General features: G+C 35.0%; 3 protein-coding genes across 3 annotated transcripts; all 3 read left to right on the plus strand.

The window, feature by feature from the left end:
- The first annotated feature begins 5,572 nt into the window (after positions 1-5,572).
- LOC110628897 lies at positions 5,573-6,895 on the plus strand. Its single transcript, XM_021775720.2, has one exon. It carries the CDS (start codon positions 5,686-5,688, stop codon positions 6,784-6,786), a length of 1,101 nt encoding a protein of 366 aa, XP_021631412.1. The 5' UTR covers positions 5,573-5,685; the 3' UTR covers positions 6,787-6,895.
- Positions 6,896-9,789: 2,894 nt separating this feature from the next.
- On the plus strand, positions 9,790-11,202 carry LOC110627278. The gene has a single exon (XM_021773527.2). It carries the CDS (start codon positions 9,873-9,875, stop codon positions 11,034-11,036), a length of 1,164 nt encoding a protein of 387 aa, XP_021629219.1. The 5' UTR covers positions 9,790-9,872; the 3' UTR covers positions 11,037-11,202.
- A 3,367-nt stretch (positions 11,203-14,569) lies between these two features.
- On the plus strand, positions 14,570-20,412 carry LOC110628521 (casein kinase II subunit alpha-2). The gene is made up of 10 exons (XM_021775221.2): positions 14,570-14,938; positions 16,752-16,881; positions 17,013-17,207; positions 17,613-17,770; positions 18,842-18,932; positions 19,011-19,076; positions 19,204-19,286; positions 19,435-19,498; positions 19,605-19,673; positions 20,184-20,412. Exons 1-10 carry the CDS (start codon positions 14,601-14,603, stop codon positions 20,241-20,243), a joined length of 1,254 nt encoding a protein of 417 aa, XP_021630913.1. The 5' UTR covers positions 14,570-14,600; the 3' UTR covers positions 20,244-20,412.
- Positions 20,413-20,537: the final 125 nt, after the last annotated feature.

The following is a 20,537-nucleotide window of genomic DNA, read 5'->3' on the forward strand; positions in this document are numbered from 1 at the left end:
AGGATGTTACATTTCTGCTCTGCGATAATCTATTTGCCCAATGATTTGGGCAAGTCGCTTGCCCTTGTCGTTAGTCTGTGCCGTTCTTCCCTTCTCTGTTCTGTGATAATCGACCAGTGATTTGGGCAAATTGATTCTGGCACATCAAAATCTTGAGTTTCAACTTCTAGCTTCCATATACTTATGCAACCTCCTTGGTCATTCTTGAGGGTGATGTGCCCAAATTGCTCCAACCAAATTAACTTTTCATGCATTTAAGCCATTTTTCACCAAATTTTTATTTTTCATCTTTATCTGCAAAATATTATCAAAAGCACAAAATTACCTAGAAAATGTATAATTTAGCATCAATAATAATAATTAAAATGTAGCTAAATCATGCTTGATCATTATAAAATACAATCTTTTAACTATATACATGTATTTGTTGTTCAGTCAAACATGCCATTATCATCCAATGCACTTCCACAATCTGTCAATGCAGCTCCACAACATGTCAATGCAGCTCCCTAATCTATGAGAAGAGATCATAGCTTACCAAGAAATCATTAAAGACAAGTTGTAAACTTTTTGAAATAGTTCTTTTTTTGTGATTTTGTGAAACTTTTTAAGGACAAGCTTATCGAGAAATTAACAGGATTTGGATGTGTTTCATAGATAGAAATCTTTTGGTGATTTTGCTATTTTTAATGGATGTATGTAATTTGGGACTTGTATTTTACTAGTTTGGGGGATGTGAATCTATATTTTTTGGGAAATGGTACTAGATTTGGTTGATGTAAACACATGTGAATTTTAGAATTTATTTAGTTGAGCACATGTATTTTTACAATTAATACTTTTTGTTTAGTTAGAGAATGTATGGTTACATTTACAATGCAATGAAATGTGATTACTATTTTAAAAATCCACTAATCTATATTTTTTTATTTATGAGTTTATAAGTTCATATATTTCTGATTCAATCATGTTTATACAGATTCAGTGGAATCTAGGAATGGATATGTAATTTGATGATAATATAATTAAACTAATTTTCAAGCCATAAATCAATTCATATATTTTCAATCCATATATAATTACACTATCAAGAGCCATTATTTCTTACTCAATCATGTGCACATAGATTCAATGAAATTTAAGAATAGTTATGTAATTGATAATATAACTACACTAATTTTCAAGTCATTACATACTGCTTAATCACTTGCAAATACTACAGTTCAAGATAATAACAACTTAAAATGCCAATACATATTGCTTAATTAACTTTCAAGTACAATAGTTTATGTAACGACCTGAAAATCGGACCGCTACCGGCGCTAGGATCCAGATCGGCTTAAGGCCGCCGGGACCCGTAGCAAGCCTGACATACAACCTGTAAACCTGTTTAATCCCATACATGATCAACATAAACATAAAAATTTGAACTTTTCTCATTCAATTACCAAACTCAACCTGTGCATGCATAAAATCATAACTATAATCATTAACCCCACATTGGAATCCTCATCAATGCTCCAATGGGGTAACATTCATACATTAAGTTTGGTTTACATAAAACATTCATAAATCATTACTTTGGAGAGATCATGTATCAAAAGGGATAACCATACACACTAGGGTCAAGCACATTCTAATCCTCAATAACATCATTTCATTACATAACTATTCAATATAATACATTTCAATATCCGTCATGTCCACCACTAGCTATAACATAGACAATATTTTACTCTAGTTGACCTCTTGGTCTATCCTGTACCTGCATACCTGGGAAATTAGGGAAAGGGGTGAGCTACTAGAGCCCAGTGAGCAGAATAGTAATACATTTAAATCATATATTAAATTTTCATGCTTTCATGGAATGCAACACATCACAAACAAATCACATCAAGGATGGTGTTGTCACCTATAGTCCTCTACATTCCAAAGTGCCGGGACGTAGAATGGGTCAACCGGACTTCCATACCATACCATACCGTATCATATCACATCGCATCATATCGAGGACTAAGGATCATCCAACATCCATCCACATCCATCATAGAATTATGCAATGCAGCATATTCGTGAATTCTAATGCAAACAATCTAGGATATCACATGGCATTCATGATGCATGAACATGCTCAAACTTTATAATTTATTTGCTTTAAAACATAAAAGTTTATTCTACTCACCTCTGGGTAGCTCTGAAAATATCCTGGAGCAGCTGACTCACTGCTGGGGTCCTCGATTCCTCTGGTCCGAACCTACACAGGTGGACTCAAATGAGGGACCAAACAAACTAGAACATGACTCTAAAATACCCCCCCAAAGACCCCCCTAAAACACTTCAAAACAATCAAAGAATTCATGCAAAAGAGGGCTGAGCAGGGCACTTTCGGCGGAAGGTTCGGCGGCCGAAAGTCCCTCCAGAGCCGAAAGTCATGCACCTTCGGCGGCACTTTCGGCGGCCGAAGGTTCTCTCCAGAGGTGAAACTCATGCATGTTCGGCGGCACCTTTGGCTACCAAAAGTTCCCTCCAGAGACGAAAGTCCATTTTCGGGGGCAGGCTTCAGCAGTCGAAAGGCTAGCCTTCACAGGCATGTTCGGCGGCCGAAAGTTCCTTCGGCCGCCGAACATGGTTTCTCCCAAATGGCAGAAACTCGGCTCCAACATGCACAAATGCCTCCCAACCTTTCAATCAAGCATACAACTCAACCAAAACATGCATAGAAACATACATCAGCTCCTAAGGGCTTCAAACTATCCTAAACCCCAACTACAACACAAAGCAACAACACATCAACTCACATTGTCCACAAGTTCACATAAAACCTAACCATGCTCATCTAACCTAAACATGCATTTCTACCCCATGAATCAACTTAAAACTTACTTAAAACATAAAAAGAGTTCAAGATCGACCCTTACCTCTTGAAGATCGAGAGGGGAGGCGACCTAAACTTGGAGAACGGAGGGAGAGAGCTCCTGAGTCTTCCAAGCTTCAAAACTTGCCTTATGCTCAAAAATCTTCAAAACAAAGTTGCAAACTCATAAAAATCATAAAGAATGGAAGGAAGAAACTCAAAATCGGCGAGGGACGGCGGAGGGCTCACCTTGGCCGAAAATGGGGAGAAAAGCTCACCCGTTTCGGCTAAGGGACCCCTTTATAGGTGGCTGGCCAGGCCACTTTCGGGGGCCTAACGTGCCTCCGCATGCATGCCATGTTCGGCGGCCGAATATAAGGTTCGGCGGCCGAACCTGGACTTCCCTCACTTATGCTTTCGGGAGCCTAAGGCACACCCGAAGTGCATGCACGTTCGGCGGCCGAACTTGAGGTTCGGCGGCCGAACCTGGGTCTTCCTCCAAGATTATTTTTCATGCAAAAACTCATTTCTTACTTGATTAAAACCATAAAATACATTAAAACATTTTATGAAAACATGGTTTCACCCTTCTAGAGGTTTTCGACATCCGAGATTCCACTGGACGGTAGGAATTCCGATACCGGAGTCTAGCAGGGTATTACAGTTTAAGCCATTTACAAATCAAAATACCATTTAACACACTACTTGATAATGACTCTCAACCTCACTAAATAATTATATACACCAAACCTAAGCATACTTCAAACCTAACAAAACAATAATAGCTATAAAAATAATAATCACAGTCTTCAAATATCCTACAAGCATCTCAATATTCTCAAGTTTTGCAAAAATTTCTCTATTCTCTTTCTTGATATTCACGACATTAGCTTTAATCTCAACAAGCAGGGATGAATTTCATTGATATCTTTGCTCAAATGCTTGATTATTCCCAACAGATGTAGTAGGAATTGTCCAATTCAAAAAACTCACACTTATTATCTCTGCAGTAGTAATACAATCTGTTAGGATTCTCTTTAGACTCTGAGATTCTAACCCCTGCCCTCTTCCACACCTACAATTGATATTTATAAATCGGCTATCCTCCTGCCTATCTATTCCACTTACAGATGATATTTTTTATCATTTTTCAACAATAAAACAATCATTTTCTCTTCGTGCAGACCCTTCCTCATCGTGGAGAGCTACTATTTCTATCTCCCCTCCTCGATTGTTCCTTTATGCAATAGAGAGCAAAATGGAATAGAGAAAGCAAAATGGAGAAGAAGATGCAAGACGGTTTTGAGATGTCACAAGTAATTCGCTTTATTAGATGTTAGAAGGGTAATTTTGGAATAAAAACTTATTTTCTTTCCTCCAACACATAAACCAGCAGGAGAAATGAGTATAATTTAACGAAAATTCTTTACGGTTGACGAAATCAAAATGTAGGAGTATTTTAATATAATTTTAAAATTATAAGAGTATTTTAATTAATTAGAACATAGTATAGGGGTACGATAATAATTATTTTTTTTTAATGTACAGATTAAAGCTTGAGGCTCATGCTTTTAGTTGTATACACAACTAGGGCCCAAGGCCCAATAACCCTAAATACGTCAAAGATAGAGAGGCGACGCCGGTAGTTCAAGCTTGGAGTCGGAGAAGCCATTTTCTATTGTAATACCGTCATTATACAACATCTGGAAGAACAGTAAAAAAGGCATTTTATTGATGAAATGAAATAAAATCAAACAATCACTATTGAGGGTTGGTTGGTTGGTAATCTAAGCAATATGAAGTTGCATGGTTATGATATGTTCCTTGAAACAACCAATGATATGTTAAATTTAATAATTTAAATTTAAATAATTGTTTTAATTTTTTTGATAATATATGTTTAAATTAAAGTTGATAAGATTTAGATTTTATGATTTTTCTTTTCAAAGTACTCTTAAACTTTTTTTATTTCTTCAATGAAATGTATTTTTCACGTAATAAATTTAATTTTTTTTGGTAGAATAATAAATTTAAATTTTATTTATAAAGTTTTTGTGACATTTTAAATTTAATTTTATGACACGCTTGGATTATTTAAAACTAAAATTAAGATGATTTTATATTGTTTTTAAAGTATTATCATTTAAATACAAAGGAGAGAGAATTTGTGTAAAAATATAAAATACATTTCAAATAGTATTACTTATTATTATTACTTTTTTTATTTTATAATTTTTATTTATTTTATTTTTTTATATATATTAAAAAATATTTTTTTATTAACTTTTTAATTGTATCTCTCATAAATATATTAAATTTTACTAAATATTAAGAGTATTGCCGGCTTATCTGAAATATAGTTTTCATTGATGCTTTGTAATTCCTTGTGTTTTCCTTATGGTATTCGACTAGTAGGGAATCTTGTGTGGTTATTCTTTCCCCTTGCTAAGTGGAGTTGCTTGCTTCGTTAGGTATCGAATAGCAGTGGCAACATCGCCGATTTTATAGCTGTGACCTTGAAGCCTTGGATAAGATGTGCGGCGCTGCTGTTGCTTTGATCCAGGTGTTTGTCTCAAGTCGGATAGTCCAATACTCTATGGTTTTATTGTTATTGGGCATGAGCCTGTTGGATTGGGTGGGTTAAAGCTTGTTTTTGGACTTCTATAACTTTCTTTTTTTTTTTTCCGAAATTTTATTACTTCTTTTATCAATGGAATCTCTTAGGCCAAAAAAAAAACGAATAGACGATTATCCTAATTTTAATTTTATAAACCCCAAAATTAATATGTCAGCCGCCTTACTAGCTCCGCATTCTACTCCCAGCAAAAGCTATGTCTCTACTCTCACTGTTCATATTCTTCCTTTTCGTGGGTGTCGTTCCTTCGATAGCCGGAAAGTATCACGTCATCCATTTCCTGTCCCCTAATCTCTATCCAGAGGGCCTTGCCTACGACCCATCGGCCCAACACTTCATCGTTGGCTCCCTTCGCAACCGCAGTATCCACGCCGTATCCGATGCGGGCGTCGTCGAAACCCTGATCTCCGATCTGTCCCTCCCTCCAAACGCCAGCTTTTTGGGCCTGGCAGTAGATTCTGTCAATAACCGCCTTCTCGCGACGATCCACTCTTTTGCCCCACTCCCTCCCTACAACGCCCTCGCCGCTTACGACCTCCGGACCCGCCAACGCCTCTTTCTCTCCCTCCTACCCGACGGTGACGTCACCGCAACCGATCGTGCCGTCGCCAATGCCGTGACAGTCGACTTTAAGGGAAACGCATACGTCACCAATTCGCTGGGCAACTCTGAAGGAAACTTCATTTGGAAAGTCAACGCTCAAGGAGAGGCGTCCATTTTTTCCAGATCTCCAATTTTCAATCATCATCCCGTCGACCGAAACGCACCGTACAGCTACTGCGGCCTCAACGGAATTGCTTACGTCAGCAAGGGGTATCTACTGGTAGTGCAATCCAACACAGGGAAAATGTTCAAGGTGGACGTGGAGGACGGGACGGCAAGAACGGTGTTGCTGAACGAGGATTTGGATGTAGCCGACGGGATTGCAATACGAAGAGACGGTGTCGTTTTAGTTGTGACCCCAGTTAAGGCTAAGCTATGGTTCTTGAAAAGCGACGATAGTTGGGGAGAGGGAGTAATTTATGACAAAACTGACCTTGATGCTGAGAGATTCCCCACTTCAGTAACAGTGGGAAGAGAGGATAGGGCATACGTGATATACGGAAGAGCGATTGAGGGTATAATGGGAAATGAGGAGAGGGAGTGGTTTGATATAGAGGAAGTGAAGTCAGAAAGGGAGAGTAAAGAGGATAACGTATGGATTTTCGTGTTGCTTGGATTGGGTTTGGCTTATTTCTTGTTCTGGAGGTTTCAGATGAAGCAACTTGTGAAAAATATAGATAAAAAAACCAATTAAATGTTGCCACGTAATCTTTTTTATAAATTTTAGAATGTACACTCTTTTAGAAACTCTTAAGGTTGTTCTTGCAATTTTTACATTTATGTTTTAAGAAATATATTTCACATCCAGGTGTCTAAATTGAATATGTTGGATATCTCCAGTTGGAAAAAAAATCGTCTCCTCTTTATTTCAAAGAATTATTATAAGTTTCTTATGCAAAATTACATGATTTGAGATATAATTATTCGGCCATAATCTTCGCATTTTGGTCTCTTCAAGTTAGGACGGAGTTGAGAACTTTTCTCTATTGTGTCTCCACGATATTTTATTCGTTATTTCACAATGATCCTCATGAAATCTCAATTTTTCATTAACATAAAAGTCTCTCATCATATCATGTTTTTTAAAAATAAAAAATTCATAATAAAATTCTACAAACGATAACACCAGTCCAAGATTTTACTACAATATTACTAAGTTATTGTTGAATCCCACATCGGTTGTATAAAAGGGTAATGTGCCCTTATATGGGTCATAAACACTCCTCCCCCTTGAACTAGCTTTTAGGGTGAGTTATGCCTGACTCAAATTTAACATGGTATCAGAGCCTCCCATCCGATGTTGGGCGCGCACACCAGTAAAAAATTCTGGGCGTGAGTAGGTGTATTGAATCCACATCGATTGGGTAAGTTAAGCCTGACCCAAATTTAACAACTATTATAGCATTATATTTAGATTTTAAACATATAGCAACATAAATATTTACTTTGATGAGATTGATCAGTGGGGGCTACCATGCAACGAGAGGAGGGTAGAATTTACTTAGACAAAATCTTCTTGTGCTTGGTTAGCTAAATCAACTAGGACATCAAAAGGTTTGGTTTTTGGGTGAGTAGAAGAGCGTAAAGTAGGAATTACGACAAAAATTAATTTTATTGAGATGTTTATGAAATGAAATAAGGAGTATATGATAAATAAATAACTATAAATGAAAATATTCATTTTAATAAATTTTAAAACCCTTCTAATATAAGGTTGAGTTTCAATTCTTAAATATGAAATTTTTTTTTATAAAAGTATTTAGTAGTTTAATTAATTTTTTATTTTAAAGTGCCATTAAAAAAATGATGTAAATTTTTTATCTGATTAAGATATGTGTTCATGATCTGATCGGTCTTATTAATCAAGCAGAGTCAATTTCGATACAGACCAGTAGGCCGGACATACCTTAGAAAACCAAAATATAAGGCTAACCCTATAGGCTCGTCAATTTCTTTGAATATTTTTGAAATTATAAATACACGTACAATAAATTAGATTGATGTGAATAGACAGAGTATGAATTAGTAGATTCCGCTTTTATTAGCCGATTATTCACCATTAATAAACTGTTTGACATTGAGGGTATATATATCATTCTAGTAAAACGACACCGTTTATTATGAATTTAAACGGCCTGCAAATAGAGTATCAAAACAACCAAGAGGTTATATATGCCATTCTAATATAAGGTTGAGTTTCCAATGATAGTACTCTTAAATATGAAATGTATTTTTCATGTAAACGTAGCTAGTTTTATTAATTTTTCATTTTAAGATGTCATTAGAAAAACTTATGTGAAAAATCATAAATGATAACATATAAAATATAAGATTCCTCTTCGATCAATACACATTTACATGGTTCGATCGGTCTTATTAACTGAGTAGAGCCTATCTCGATACAAACCAAGTAGACTGAATACGATTTTAGAAAATTAGGATACAAAGCCGACCCCTGCAGGTCGGTCATCTCTTCGAAATATCTTCGAGATTATAAATATGTGTATGGTAAATTAAACTGATGTAACGCGTGTGATAGACAGGATATATACTAAACGGCTCTATATTTTTTAGTCAATTACTCACCATTAATGAGTTATTTGACACTTTTACAATAAAACATCCTTATTCAATCCGATGGAAAATGATGTAGAAATGTTCGAACGAATAAGGGTATATATGCCAGCCGTCTAACTCAAAGTCAGAAAATTTTTCTAACTTTCATTAAATTCATCATATTTGCTTTCTCTCAAGAAACCTTAACATCTCTAAACTCATATTTGATATATTTATTTTCGGCATTTACTTCACTTCGGACCAATCTCTCAGCTTATTGATTTCCCATTAAATCAAACCAACATCCAGGTGTCTTAATCTCGGAATCCCTCCGATCTCAGTTATCAATAAAATATTATTTTAATATAAATTAAAACATAAATCTCAAAATAAAAAATAAATAAAATTATATGATTTTTTTTAATTTTTTCCTTAAAAACATTTAAAAAAATATTAATTAATAATTATATTTTATTTATTGTATTAACATTTTCTAACCATATTTAAAAAATATAATAATTTACTAATAACATGATATCATAAAATATTATTTTGAATTACGTGTTTTAAAATAAAAATAAGTGAATTACATTATTTTCTTTTTTATCTTTTCTTAAATTTACAACATATTTTCAGCATCTTGAATTTTTAGAAAAGCCCATAACATGCCCCAAACTATCTAAAACTAAAACTAAAACGATTTTGCAAATTCAATTAGCAAGTAATGTTAATAATGTATTATTGAACTAGTTTCGATATAAGGAGAGGAAATTTTTTAGGTGTAAAATTATGAAATGAATTTCAATTGGAGATATTATACATCACATTGATTGCTAATAATAAATTTAAGCATTAATTTGAAACTTATAAATATATCTCAATGTTTTTACTTTTTTTTTTTTTTTTGAAATAAGGTGTTGGGGGAGTCGAATTTTAGACCTTTCAAGACTGCAGGATACACTTTCCACCAGATTAAGAATTGGAGTGCCAATGTTTTTTTTACTGTTTACACTACTTTATATAAGAATTATAATATTATTTTTAAATAATTTAGATGTATTATGAGATGTTTTATAGTTTAAAATATTATAAAAAAATTTTATAAAAAATTTTGTATTTAGGTTTTATTTAATCTAATGTATATATGTTTAATTGCTCTTCAAGGAACGAATTGACCATTGTTCTAATTTCAATTTTATAAACCCTAAAAAACTAAGAATTAACATGTCAGCGCCAAGGAGTACTAGCTGCGCCGTCTACTTCCGCAAACCAAATATTGCAAAAGCCATGTCTCTACTCACATTGTTCATCTTCTTCCTTTTCGCGGGTGTCGTTCCTTCGATTGCCGGAAAGTCTCACGTCATCCATTTCCGAACCCCTAATCTCTATCCAGAGGGCCTTTCCTACGACCCATCGGCTCAACACTTCATCGTTGGCTCCCTTCGCGACCGCACTATCCACGCCGTATCCGATGCTGGAGTCGTCGAAACCCTCATCTCCGATCCTTCCCTCCCTCCAAACACCAGCTTTGCGGGTCTGGCAGTAGATTCGGTCAATAACCGTCTTCTTGCGGTTATCCACTCCTTGGCCCCACTCGCTCCCTTCAATGCCCTCGCCGCTTACGACCTCCGCACCCGCCAACGCCTGTTTCTCTCCCTCCTACCCGACGGCGACGTCAGTTCCACCGATCGGGCCGTCGCCAATGCCGTGACAGTCGACTTTAGGGGAAACGCATACGTCACCAATTCACTGGGCAACTCTGAAGGAAACTTCATTTGGAAAGTCAACGCTCAAGGAGAGGCGTCCATTTTTTCCAGATCTCCAATTTTCAATCAGCATCCCGTGGACCGAAACGCACCGTTTAACAACTCCGGCCTCAACGGAATTGCTTACGTCAGCAAGGGGTATCTGCTGGTGGTGCAATCCAACACAGGGAAAATGTTTAAGGTGGATGTGGAGGACGGGACAGCAAGAACGGTGTTGCTGAACGAGGATTTGAGTTTAGCCGACGGGATCGCGATGCGAAGTGACGGCGTCGTTTTGGTGGTGACCCCGGTTGAAGCTAAGCTATGGTTCTTGAAAAGCGATGATAGTTGGGGAGAGGGAGTGGTTTATGACAAAACTGACCTTGATGCGGAGAGGTTCCCCACTTCAGTAGCAGTGGGAAGAGAGGATAGGGCATATGTGATATATGGAAGAGTGATTGAGGGTATAATGGGAAGTGAGGGGAGGGAGTGGTTTGATATAGAGGAAGTGAAGTCAGAAAGGGAGAGTAAGGAGGAGAATGTATGGATTTTCGTGTTGCTTGGATTGGGTTTGGCTTATTTCTTGTTCTGGAGATTTCAGATGAAGCAGCTTGTGAAAAATATAGATAAAAAAACCAATTAAATGTTGCCACGTAATTTTTATAAATTTTAGAATTAACACTCTTTTAGAAACTCTTAAGGTTGTTCCTGTAATACGCTTCACATGAGTATGGTCTCATTTTATGTTTGAAAGACTCTTTACGTCCAAGATGGATGTTTTATATGTTATCTAATATAATGTCATTAATGCAAGTATTACACTGTATTTTTTTTTTAAATGAAAATTGCTTTTAAATAAAAATTAGAGATCAGAGAAAGCAGAATTTGAAATTTTTTTGATATATTTATCATTAAATTAGGTTTATAAATATAAGTGATATTGCAAAATTTAATAGTAAAAAATTAAAATTTGATGGCAGTTGTCAGAATTTCAAAACTAAATGCAAGTAGTTTTACTGGTTTCAATCATTTAATCTCAAATCATATGATATTGTTTTCCTCAATTTTTGCTCTTTCTTTCCTTTTACAGGTACAATATAAAATATTTTTTTAATCTTTTTTTCTTTTAGCAATCCTTTATGATACTCTATTAAACTATTTTTTCAATTTTTATCAAATTATTAATAATTTTAAAATTTTATTTTCATTAATCAAATTCAATTTTTTTAAATATATATTTATTCTATTAATTTATAAAATATATTTTTATTTATTTATTATAAAAAATTTTACTATTTAATTCTTATATTATAAAAATTATTTATTAATTGGTTTCTTAATTTTTAAAAATATATTAAAAAATATTTGAGGTTTTAATAAATTTATTAATTAATATTTTTATTAATTTTAATTTTTAAATATTTTACTATTTAATCTCTTTAATATAAAAAAATTCATTAATTGATTATTCAATTTTATAAAAATATTTAAGACATTTTAAATTTTTTTAAAAAATGTACTATTTAATCCATATAATATACTATTTTAAAGATTTAATAAAAAAAAATTCTCACAATCAAATAAAAAATAAAGGGTAAACTGCAATTTAGTCCCTCTGGTTTAGTGAAATATAATCTTTCGTCTCTCTATTTTAAAAAACCTTCAATTTAGTCACTGTGATTTTTAAAAACTATACCATTAGTCCCTCCTGTTAGATTTTCAGTTAAATCACCGTTAATTTTAATTAAAAGACTAAAATACCCATAACAGCTTCTTCACTCCTGACCTCACCTGCTTCCTCCCAAATGGCCACTTCGGCATTCAGGTCCACCACTAAGCGAACCCCATTGCGAAATCCTTTGCTTCGTCCACTGATGACTCCTCTTCTTCCAATCGATTGTTTTTTGCTTGTGTTTTTAATTCTCCACGTGTCAATATCCGGTGTACTTTGGGGTATTGCAGAAGAGCTATGTCGTGGAGGAGAGCGACAAGGAAATTGAGGATAAGGAAGGTCCACAAGCAGAGCCTGAAGAGGAAGAAGAGGAGGATGAGATAATCGAATCGAATATAGAGATTGAGGGTGAGACTGTCGAGCCTGATAATGATCCCCCTTAGAAGGTCTTGTTTGGGAATTTACATCGTTTATACGTTTAATTTTGCTTGGTTCGTGGAATTTTATAATTATTTGCGTTTTCGTATGGCATTGGCTGTTTGCAGATGGGTGACCCGTCAGTGAAAGTCACAGAGGAGAACCGCGAGGCCTCACAGGAAGCAAAGTTCAAAGCCATGGGGGCCATATCTGAAGGTATTAGAATGAATGTGTGAGTAGATGGTGTTATATGACTTGATATGAAGAAACCCAATGCTGCCATCCGGGATGCCAATGCTGCTCTTGAGGTTGTTGCTTTCATTAGCTTATTTGCATAGCTGCTTGCATGAAATCAAACACAGAAGAAGAAGAAGAAGGAGAAGGAGGAGGAGGAGGAGGAGGAGATCAGGAAGAAGAAGAAGAAGAAGAAGAAGAAGAAGAAGAAGAAGAAGAAGAAGAAGAAGAAGAAGAAGAAGAAGAAGAAGAAGAAGAAGAAAAAGAAGAAGGAGATCGGAAAAGAGAAGAAGAAGAAGAAGAAGGAGATCGGAAAAGAAGAGAAGAAGAAGAAGAAGAAGAAGAAGAAGAAGAAGATCGGGAAGGAGAAGAAGAAGAAGAAGAAGAAGAGGAAGGAGAGAGAATGAATATTTTAGTCTTTTTAACTAAAACTAACGGTGATTTAACTGAAAATCTAACGGGAGGGACTAATGGCATGGTTTTTAAAAATCATAGTGACTAAATTGAAGGTTTTTTAAAATAGAGGGACGAAAGGTTGCATTTCACTAAACCAGAGGGACTAAATTATAGTTTATCCAAAAATAAAACCAAACAAATCAACCCCATGTAAACCTAAAAATATGAGAACCTAAAAATATGAAAAGACAAATAAATATACCACCAACTATAGCTCACTGACTTCACCGTCAATCCACCGACATTGTTTCTCCATCGCATACACAAACAGAAACTAGAAGTATGAACAATAGAATCAACATAAAGGCAACTACAACACAACAAAACATAAAACATCAACATACAAATAGAAAAAGCCAACAGAACAACACTGAAGATTCGATCAATACCGATGGGGAGAAATGCGACAGAGTTTAGCAAAAAATAACAACGGATAATATATTAGCATCAAAAGCATTAATGCGATCTCAAATTACCTACATCAATTGCGAGTAGATATCTCCGAAAGGCAAAACAAAGCACTCTCACATAAAATTCATAAAAAACTTCATTTGAATCATAATCAAACATGTGAAAAAAAGAGACAATGAGATAAAAATAAGCAAACAGGAACAAACCTCTCCATCCATGACAAGAGAAATATATTCAAATTCTCCGTTGTTCAAAGTCAGGGTAGAAAAAAACAATAATAAGAACGATAATTAGGATGAATAAACATAATAAGCAACTTAAACCAAGCACAACAAAATCAATAACGGTCAAATCCTTCTCTTTTTTTAAATTTCTTCACCCTTTCTGCCGTCTTTCTCCCCTTATCTCTAAAAGTTTATGTGAGCATTTTATATATAAATATTTTATTAATATATTATGATAATCTTTTATTATTTCTAATAAATAACCTTTTAATCTCAAATATGTAATTTTTAAATTTATACTATTTTTTTATCTCATCGATCACTGTTTTAACAAATAAATCACTAATCATAATTCGAATACCACTTAAAAAAATATATTTTAAAAATATTAAAAATGATTATCTTTTAAGTGATTATCCAATATTCTCCATCATATTAATTAAATAATATTTATTATATTTTCTCTTTTTTTATTAATCATTCATTATCATATTTTTCATCAATAGAATAGAGAGTAACTAAGTAATTGTATTGTCCATGCTATTTTCTCAAATGTGTATTTGTTTTTATTTTTAATAAATAGTAATTTTTATTTAAATTCTATTTATATGGAAGGAATTATAATATTTATTATACGAATAAATCCCATTGTAATTATTGTTTAGATTCACATTCACCGACGTACAGCCTACAGGCAACTAACTATTTTTCCTTTTATTAGTAATGATTTTTCTTTTTTTCGGCTTTTTCTGAGCGCGCGATTTACGACGGTCTCACGTCGCGTTAGTGTCACATGAAACAAAAGGTTCAAAACTCAGCAACTCTTCCACGCTTTCTGCTAGCGTGCACCCTTATTGCTTTGCGTGCGCCTGTTGCGCACCAGCCCGACCCGCGCAACCTCACCACCTTTCCTCCTAGTCCAATAACCAACCACGCTTCCTCTGTCATCCTCGACAATAACGGACTCGAGACTGATAAGACCGTCGCTTCCACTGATCCTATCGACGAGATCTCAGTTTCTTGTTTCGATTCCGATCTGCTATCCATGTCGAAAGCACGAGTTTATGCTGATGTTAACGTCCTCCGTCCCAAGGAGTATTGGGATTACGAGTCTCTCTCTGTGCAATGGGGGTAATTTTTACTTGTGTTTTTTTAATTTTAAACCCTAATCTGATTGTTTGTTTTTTTATCTGTTTGTTTGTCTATGCGACTGGGAACTGTTTGGCTGATATAATGTGTAGAAATCTTGAAGGTATTAGACCTCTCTACAGGGCGGGGGTGATCGATTTGGTTGTGATTCATTCCTCTTCTATTTTCTTTTTCTTGGTTTTAGAATCAGACGACTGGTGTTTAAATGCATAGTTTGTGATTTGTGGGCTTTAATTCTATTGGAATCGGAATTATAGATTATAAGGCAACGATTTCCGGGATTGAATTTTAAACTCTTCGTTGTAATTGAGAGAGAGCTTAATGGCTAATCACAGGAAACTACGGGGACGGATTGACGTTTCTTGCTTTCTGCTGGTTTGATTGTAGGAAAATTTTGATTAGAGTCTGCAAATGTGGGAATTAGTGAGATTTATCCGCACAATCAGGATTTGATGTGCATTGGGTAAAACGGAATCCAAATCTGAATTACTTTTTGTGTATTAACTGGATAATGCGTAATGGATATTTCTTTGGTTCAGATACTCTGTCAAATTTGGAACCATGCTTAGTTGTCTCAACTGTTCATTGCTTCTTGTTATGTTTGATGTCCTATTGTTTTCTGGCTGTAAAGTTGAAGTATTTGGGGGTAAAAAATTTGCAGACAGTTTAAGATAGAGTTTTTTTCCCCTATATCTGACAGGATAAATGACAAAACCTCGCTTTCAGATTGTGAAAACACATACTAAAGAAAAGAATTTTTATCCCCTCATCTCCTTTTTGTTTATTGACAAAAACTTGCACCAAAAAGTTGGAATGTTCCTTGCTTCTTGTTATGTTTGATGTCCTATTGTTTTCTGGCTGTAAAGTTGAAGTATTTGGGGGTAAAAAATTTGCAGACAGTTTAAGATAAAGTTTTTTCCCCTCTATCGGACACTATAAATGACAAAACCTCGCTTTCAGATTGTGAAAACACATACTAAAGGAAATAATTTTTATCCCCTCATCTTCTTTTTGTTTATTGACAAAAACTTACACCAAAAAGTTGGAATGTTCATCTAGCAAACAGAAAGTTGAGAATTTCTTTTGAGTGAATTTTTATCACATTGTTGTACTGAAGAAAAGAATGAAAGTGGACTGGATGCCAGAATCATAAAATGTTTTTTTTTCTTCTTTTGAAGTTTTATAATTGGGTTACCTTGTTATCAAGATGAGAAATGTTTCATTGGAATATCAATGAGATATTAACTGGGGATCACCCTCCTCTTTTCTTAACCCTCTCAGTCCACTTAACAGAATTCTAGGCCAAAGTCCCCTGGGGGACCAAACATTTACTTGTGGGCTGTTCCTTTGACGAGAAGAGAAAGAAGTTTTATTTTAAGGGTATCCAAGTGACGACTCGTGTGAGCTTATTTGTTCGTTAGTGATAAATGGCTTAGATTGAATGATACAGTTTGGAATTTAAATTTTTATTGGCTGATGCATAAAATTCAATCAAGTATAATTAATGTAATGTGGAATACAAGATATGATGTATGGTAGAACGCAAGAGTACAATTACTTTTAAATTATATCTCCTTTCATAGAGTTTAGTTCCATTTGTGCATTATGTTATTGGTTTCACAATGGCATCTTTTTTCAATATCTCCAGGTATGTTTTTATCTTATTTTTGTTCTTGTAACACTTTTACTTGGCATAAATTGTGGATATTCTAATTCTCTTTTTTCATATGATATACGTGAGGTATGTTCCTCTTGCTGTCTTGGTTGTAGTGCCTTAATATTTTACCTTTTTCAGTGACCAAGATGATTATGAAGTTGTTCGTAAAGTTGGAAGAGGAAAGTATAGTGAGGTTTTTGAGGGCATAAATGTGAATAGTAATGAGCGTTGCGTAATCAAGATTCTCAAACCTGTTAAGAAAAAGAAGGTAACTTTTATGGTCTCCCTTGCAGCACTTGAGTGATTTTATGTTCTTTGTTGGTCATGAGCTATTTTGGTGAAAGTGCTTCAAGAAGTTTATTGCTGCATAACAATGGTAATTCTTTGATCTTTCTGCAGATCAAGAGGGAAATAAAAATACTTCAGAATCTCTGTGGTGGCCCAAATATAGTCAAACTTCTTGACATTGTTAGAGATCAGCACTCAAAAACTCCAAGCCTGATATTTGAATATGTGAACAGTACAGACTTCAAAGTTTTGTATCCCACACTCACTGATTATGACATACGCTACTATATATATGAGCTTCTCAAGGTAATTATGCGAAAACTCTTTTTATCACTCTGATCAGTACATATACAAGCTTCAGAATTATTTACCTCTTGTTCATAGGTCTTGTTAATATGACTGGGTAATTGTTAGAATTACATTAAAATAATGGGATATTGGGTTGTATGCATTTGAGTTATTGCATTGACCTGGAGTCGTGTTAAGCATTCACATTTACTTATTTAAACCATTTGTTTCAGTTCCAGTGTTCATCAAACTTTGAGTTTTCACATTTTAGTGGTTTCTTGTTCTTTTTTGTTTGGTTGAGGTATGACCTGCTTTGGGCTTCACCTAGCTACAAAAGGCACTGTAGATCATGAGTGGCATGGATAATTGATGTGGTATGGCATTAACATGAAAGTTTATGAACTAATTATCTTTGTAATGCAGGCATTGGATTACTGCCATTCACAAGGAATAATGCATAGAGATGTCAAGCCTCACAATGTTATGATTGACCATGAGTTGCGAAAGCTCCGCTTGATAGACTGGGGTCTTGCTGAATTTTACCATCCTGGCAAGGAATATAATGTTCGGGTGGCATCAAGGTAGTGATGTGGAGACTTTTAGATTTTTTTTATAACACTTCTTTACCTTTTCACTTTTGTGATTTACCTCCAATTCTGGAATTCAAGATTAATTATAGATGGTGAAAAACGTAAAATGGAGCATTGAAAATGTTTTAACTGTTCAAGTTGGGGGAAAACATGATGATGTTTGTTTCAACTTTTATACAATTAATCAATATCAAAACTGAGAAGTAAAATTCAACAACGCCAATGTAGAAATGTAGAACCCTAACTTACATCAAATTCTCAATCTCATAACAAAAATCTAATTTCCCTATTAGAACTCAATCTCAACTCAGTTTCCAATAAGCCTTTGTCCCCTTCTTGGCATCCTCAGCTCATCTCCAATACTAATGAACTGTGAACAAGATAGATGTATGCCAGACACTGTCAATCCATTCTGGCCAATAGCAGCCTGAACCAGGCATTGAACATGATCGACCAATTCATGGACAAATCTAATCCTCCCTACCTCATGAAGTATTATAGCTGTAAGACAGAGAGGCTGAGATGTTCATGAGACGGATGACACTTATCTGCATGAACAACATGGGCTTGACAAGCAGGGTGTGAAGGTCCTTGTGGAACAGAACACCCTCATTGTCAAAGGCAACCGAGCACATGAATTGCATGAGGAAGAGAGCATGGGGGTTATGCTGGTAGGATTGATCTGCCAGAGAAATCCGCTGGACTGATCAGATCAAGGCTGATACTGAAGAGGACATAGGAGGGAGAGGAGAGGAGAGAGGAAGTTGCTGGATGTGTGTTGCTGGGTTTATGTTTATATTTTTCATTTTGATTTATTTTTTTAATTAATAAAGGTTAGAGAAAGTAATATTTAATTTTTTAAGTTGAAAATTAGATCTATTTGAGGTTAAATTAGGTGTTTTCCTATTGGGCCCAAGAGGTCATTTTTTATGTGATTGAACATTCCCAGGAGTAATGAAGTTTATTATGTTTGTATAATATTTTTATGTCATTTTTTATGATTGAACATTCCTACAGTTTCATCCTAGTTGAAAAACTGAATTTTCTTTTGCTTTATCTCAGATACTTTAAGGGTCCTGAGCTTCTAGTTGATTTACAAGACTATGATTATTCTTTGGACATGTGGAGCCTTGGTTGCATGTTTGCAGGGATGGTAAGCATAAATATGTGGTGCCTTCACAAGCCCCTTTTTATTATTCCTCAATGCTGATTGTGCTTGTACTCGATGCAGATATTTAGGAAGGAACCATTCTTTTATGGCCATGACAACCATGATCAGCTTGTCAAAATTGCAAGGGTAATGCTGATTCTGTATTCTTCTTTTTTTTTTTGTTGTTTTGGGGAGGGGGAGGACATTAATTATATCAAACTTGTGGAAATGATTGATTCCACATGATCGCTGCCTGATTTTAACCTGATTTCAGGTACTCGGAACTGATGAGTTGAATGCATATCTGAATAAATATCACTTAGAGCTTGATCCTCAACTTGATGCGCTTGTTGGGAGGTTTGTGACGTCTCTGGCATGATATGCATTATATTAAACAGTGTTGCTGTTAAAATTGTATCATATATTATGTTAAGCCCTCCTGTAAACCTTTTAGCCAGAGAACTATAGTCAAATATGAACCAATATGTTCTTTTGTTTGCATCAGGCACAGTAGAAAGCCCTGGTCAAAATTTATTAATGCAGACAATCAGCATCTGGTTTCTCCAGAGGTTTCTCATCTTAAGACTGTTCAATATTTAGCTTTTAGTTTTTTTCACCTGGCATCAGCGGCCTTATTATGGTCTTCATTCTTGTGTGGTTTCTCTTAACTTGTAGGCCATTGATTTTCTTGATAAGCTTCTTCGATATGATCATCACGACAGACTAACAGCAAAAGAAGCAATGGTAATTAATTTTGGGCATGTCTGTTGTGTGTGTTCCTTTTTTCTTGTGTGTGAGTGGATGGGTTGTTTGATCAGGAACAATGATTGGGGGTAACAGCCTCCTGTCCTTAACCTTTGAACAGTTGGCATGATAGGAAAAGAAAAGGTAGTTATTGTATCCATCTTGCATATAAAAATTCCATAACTTAGCAACTCACTCCTATAGTGAACATGAATTGTGTAGTGGACATCAGGAAATTTCCAGGGGCTAGCTGTAGGAGATTGGAGGGAATTCTAAATATAACTATACCTCTTGTCCCGGTGATAATTTATGGTTTAAATGTTTGAGTAATTAATTTCCTCTGTTTGCAATTGGCCGATTTGCTTTCTTTCTGGTGATGTCACCTTATCTGCCTTTTGAGAAAGGTAGCACAAACTGTCCCATTTCCCTTGGCTAAAATTTTTTGGATAACCAAGCCTTTGAAGTGTTGAGTAAACTGATAATTTCTAGTTGCTGATTGTGGTGGTGTAGGCACATCCATATTTTTCACAAGTGAGGGCTGCAGAAAGTAGCAGAATGCGGACCCAGTAGGCCATTACATGGCGAGGATGTGAAATCCTTGTGATTTATCTAGTCTAAAAAACAATTGTGAGATTGTGTATGGGTTTTATACAATGATCTGTCGCTTGTTTGAGAAAGGATGCAACGTTATCTTATTGTCATGGCTTGTATTTTTATAATAATTTACTTTATGAGAATCCATCAATGTGTGAATTTTCATATGCAATGTCTCGTGGCGTGAATATTTGGCTGTGGTTGGTTGATTTTATAGGCCTCACCGCTTTCTTGTACACAATGCTAAAATTTCAGTTGATATTAGCTTCT

Source organism: Manihot esculenta, chromosome 12 (assembly GCF_001659605.2).
Source record: "Manihot esculenta cultivar AM560-2 chromosome 12, M.esculenta_v8, whole genome shotgun sequence".
Classification (NCBI taxonomy): Eukaryota; Viridiplantae; Streptophyta; class Magnoliopsida; order Malpighiales; family Euphorbiaceae; genus Manihot; species Manihot esculenta.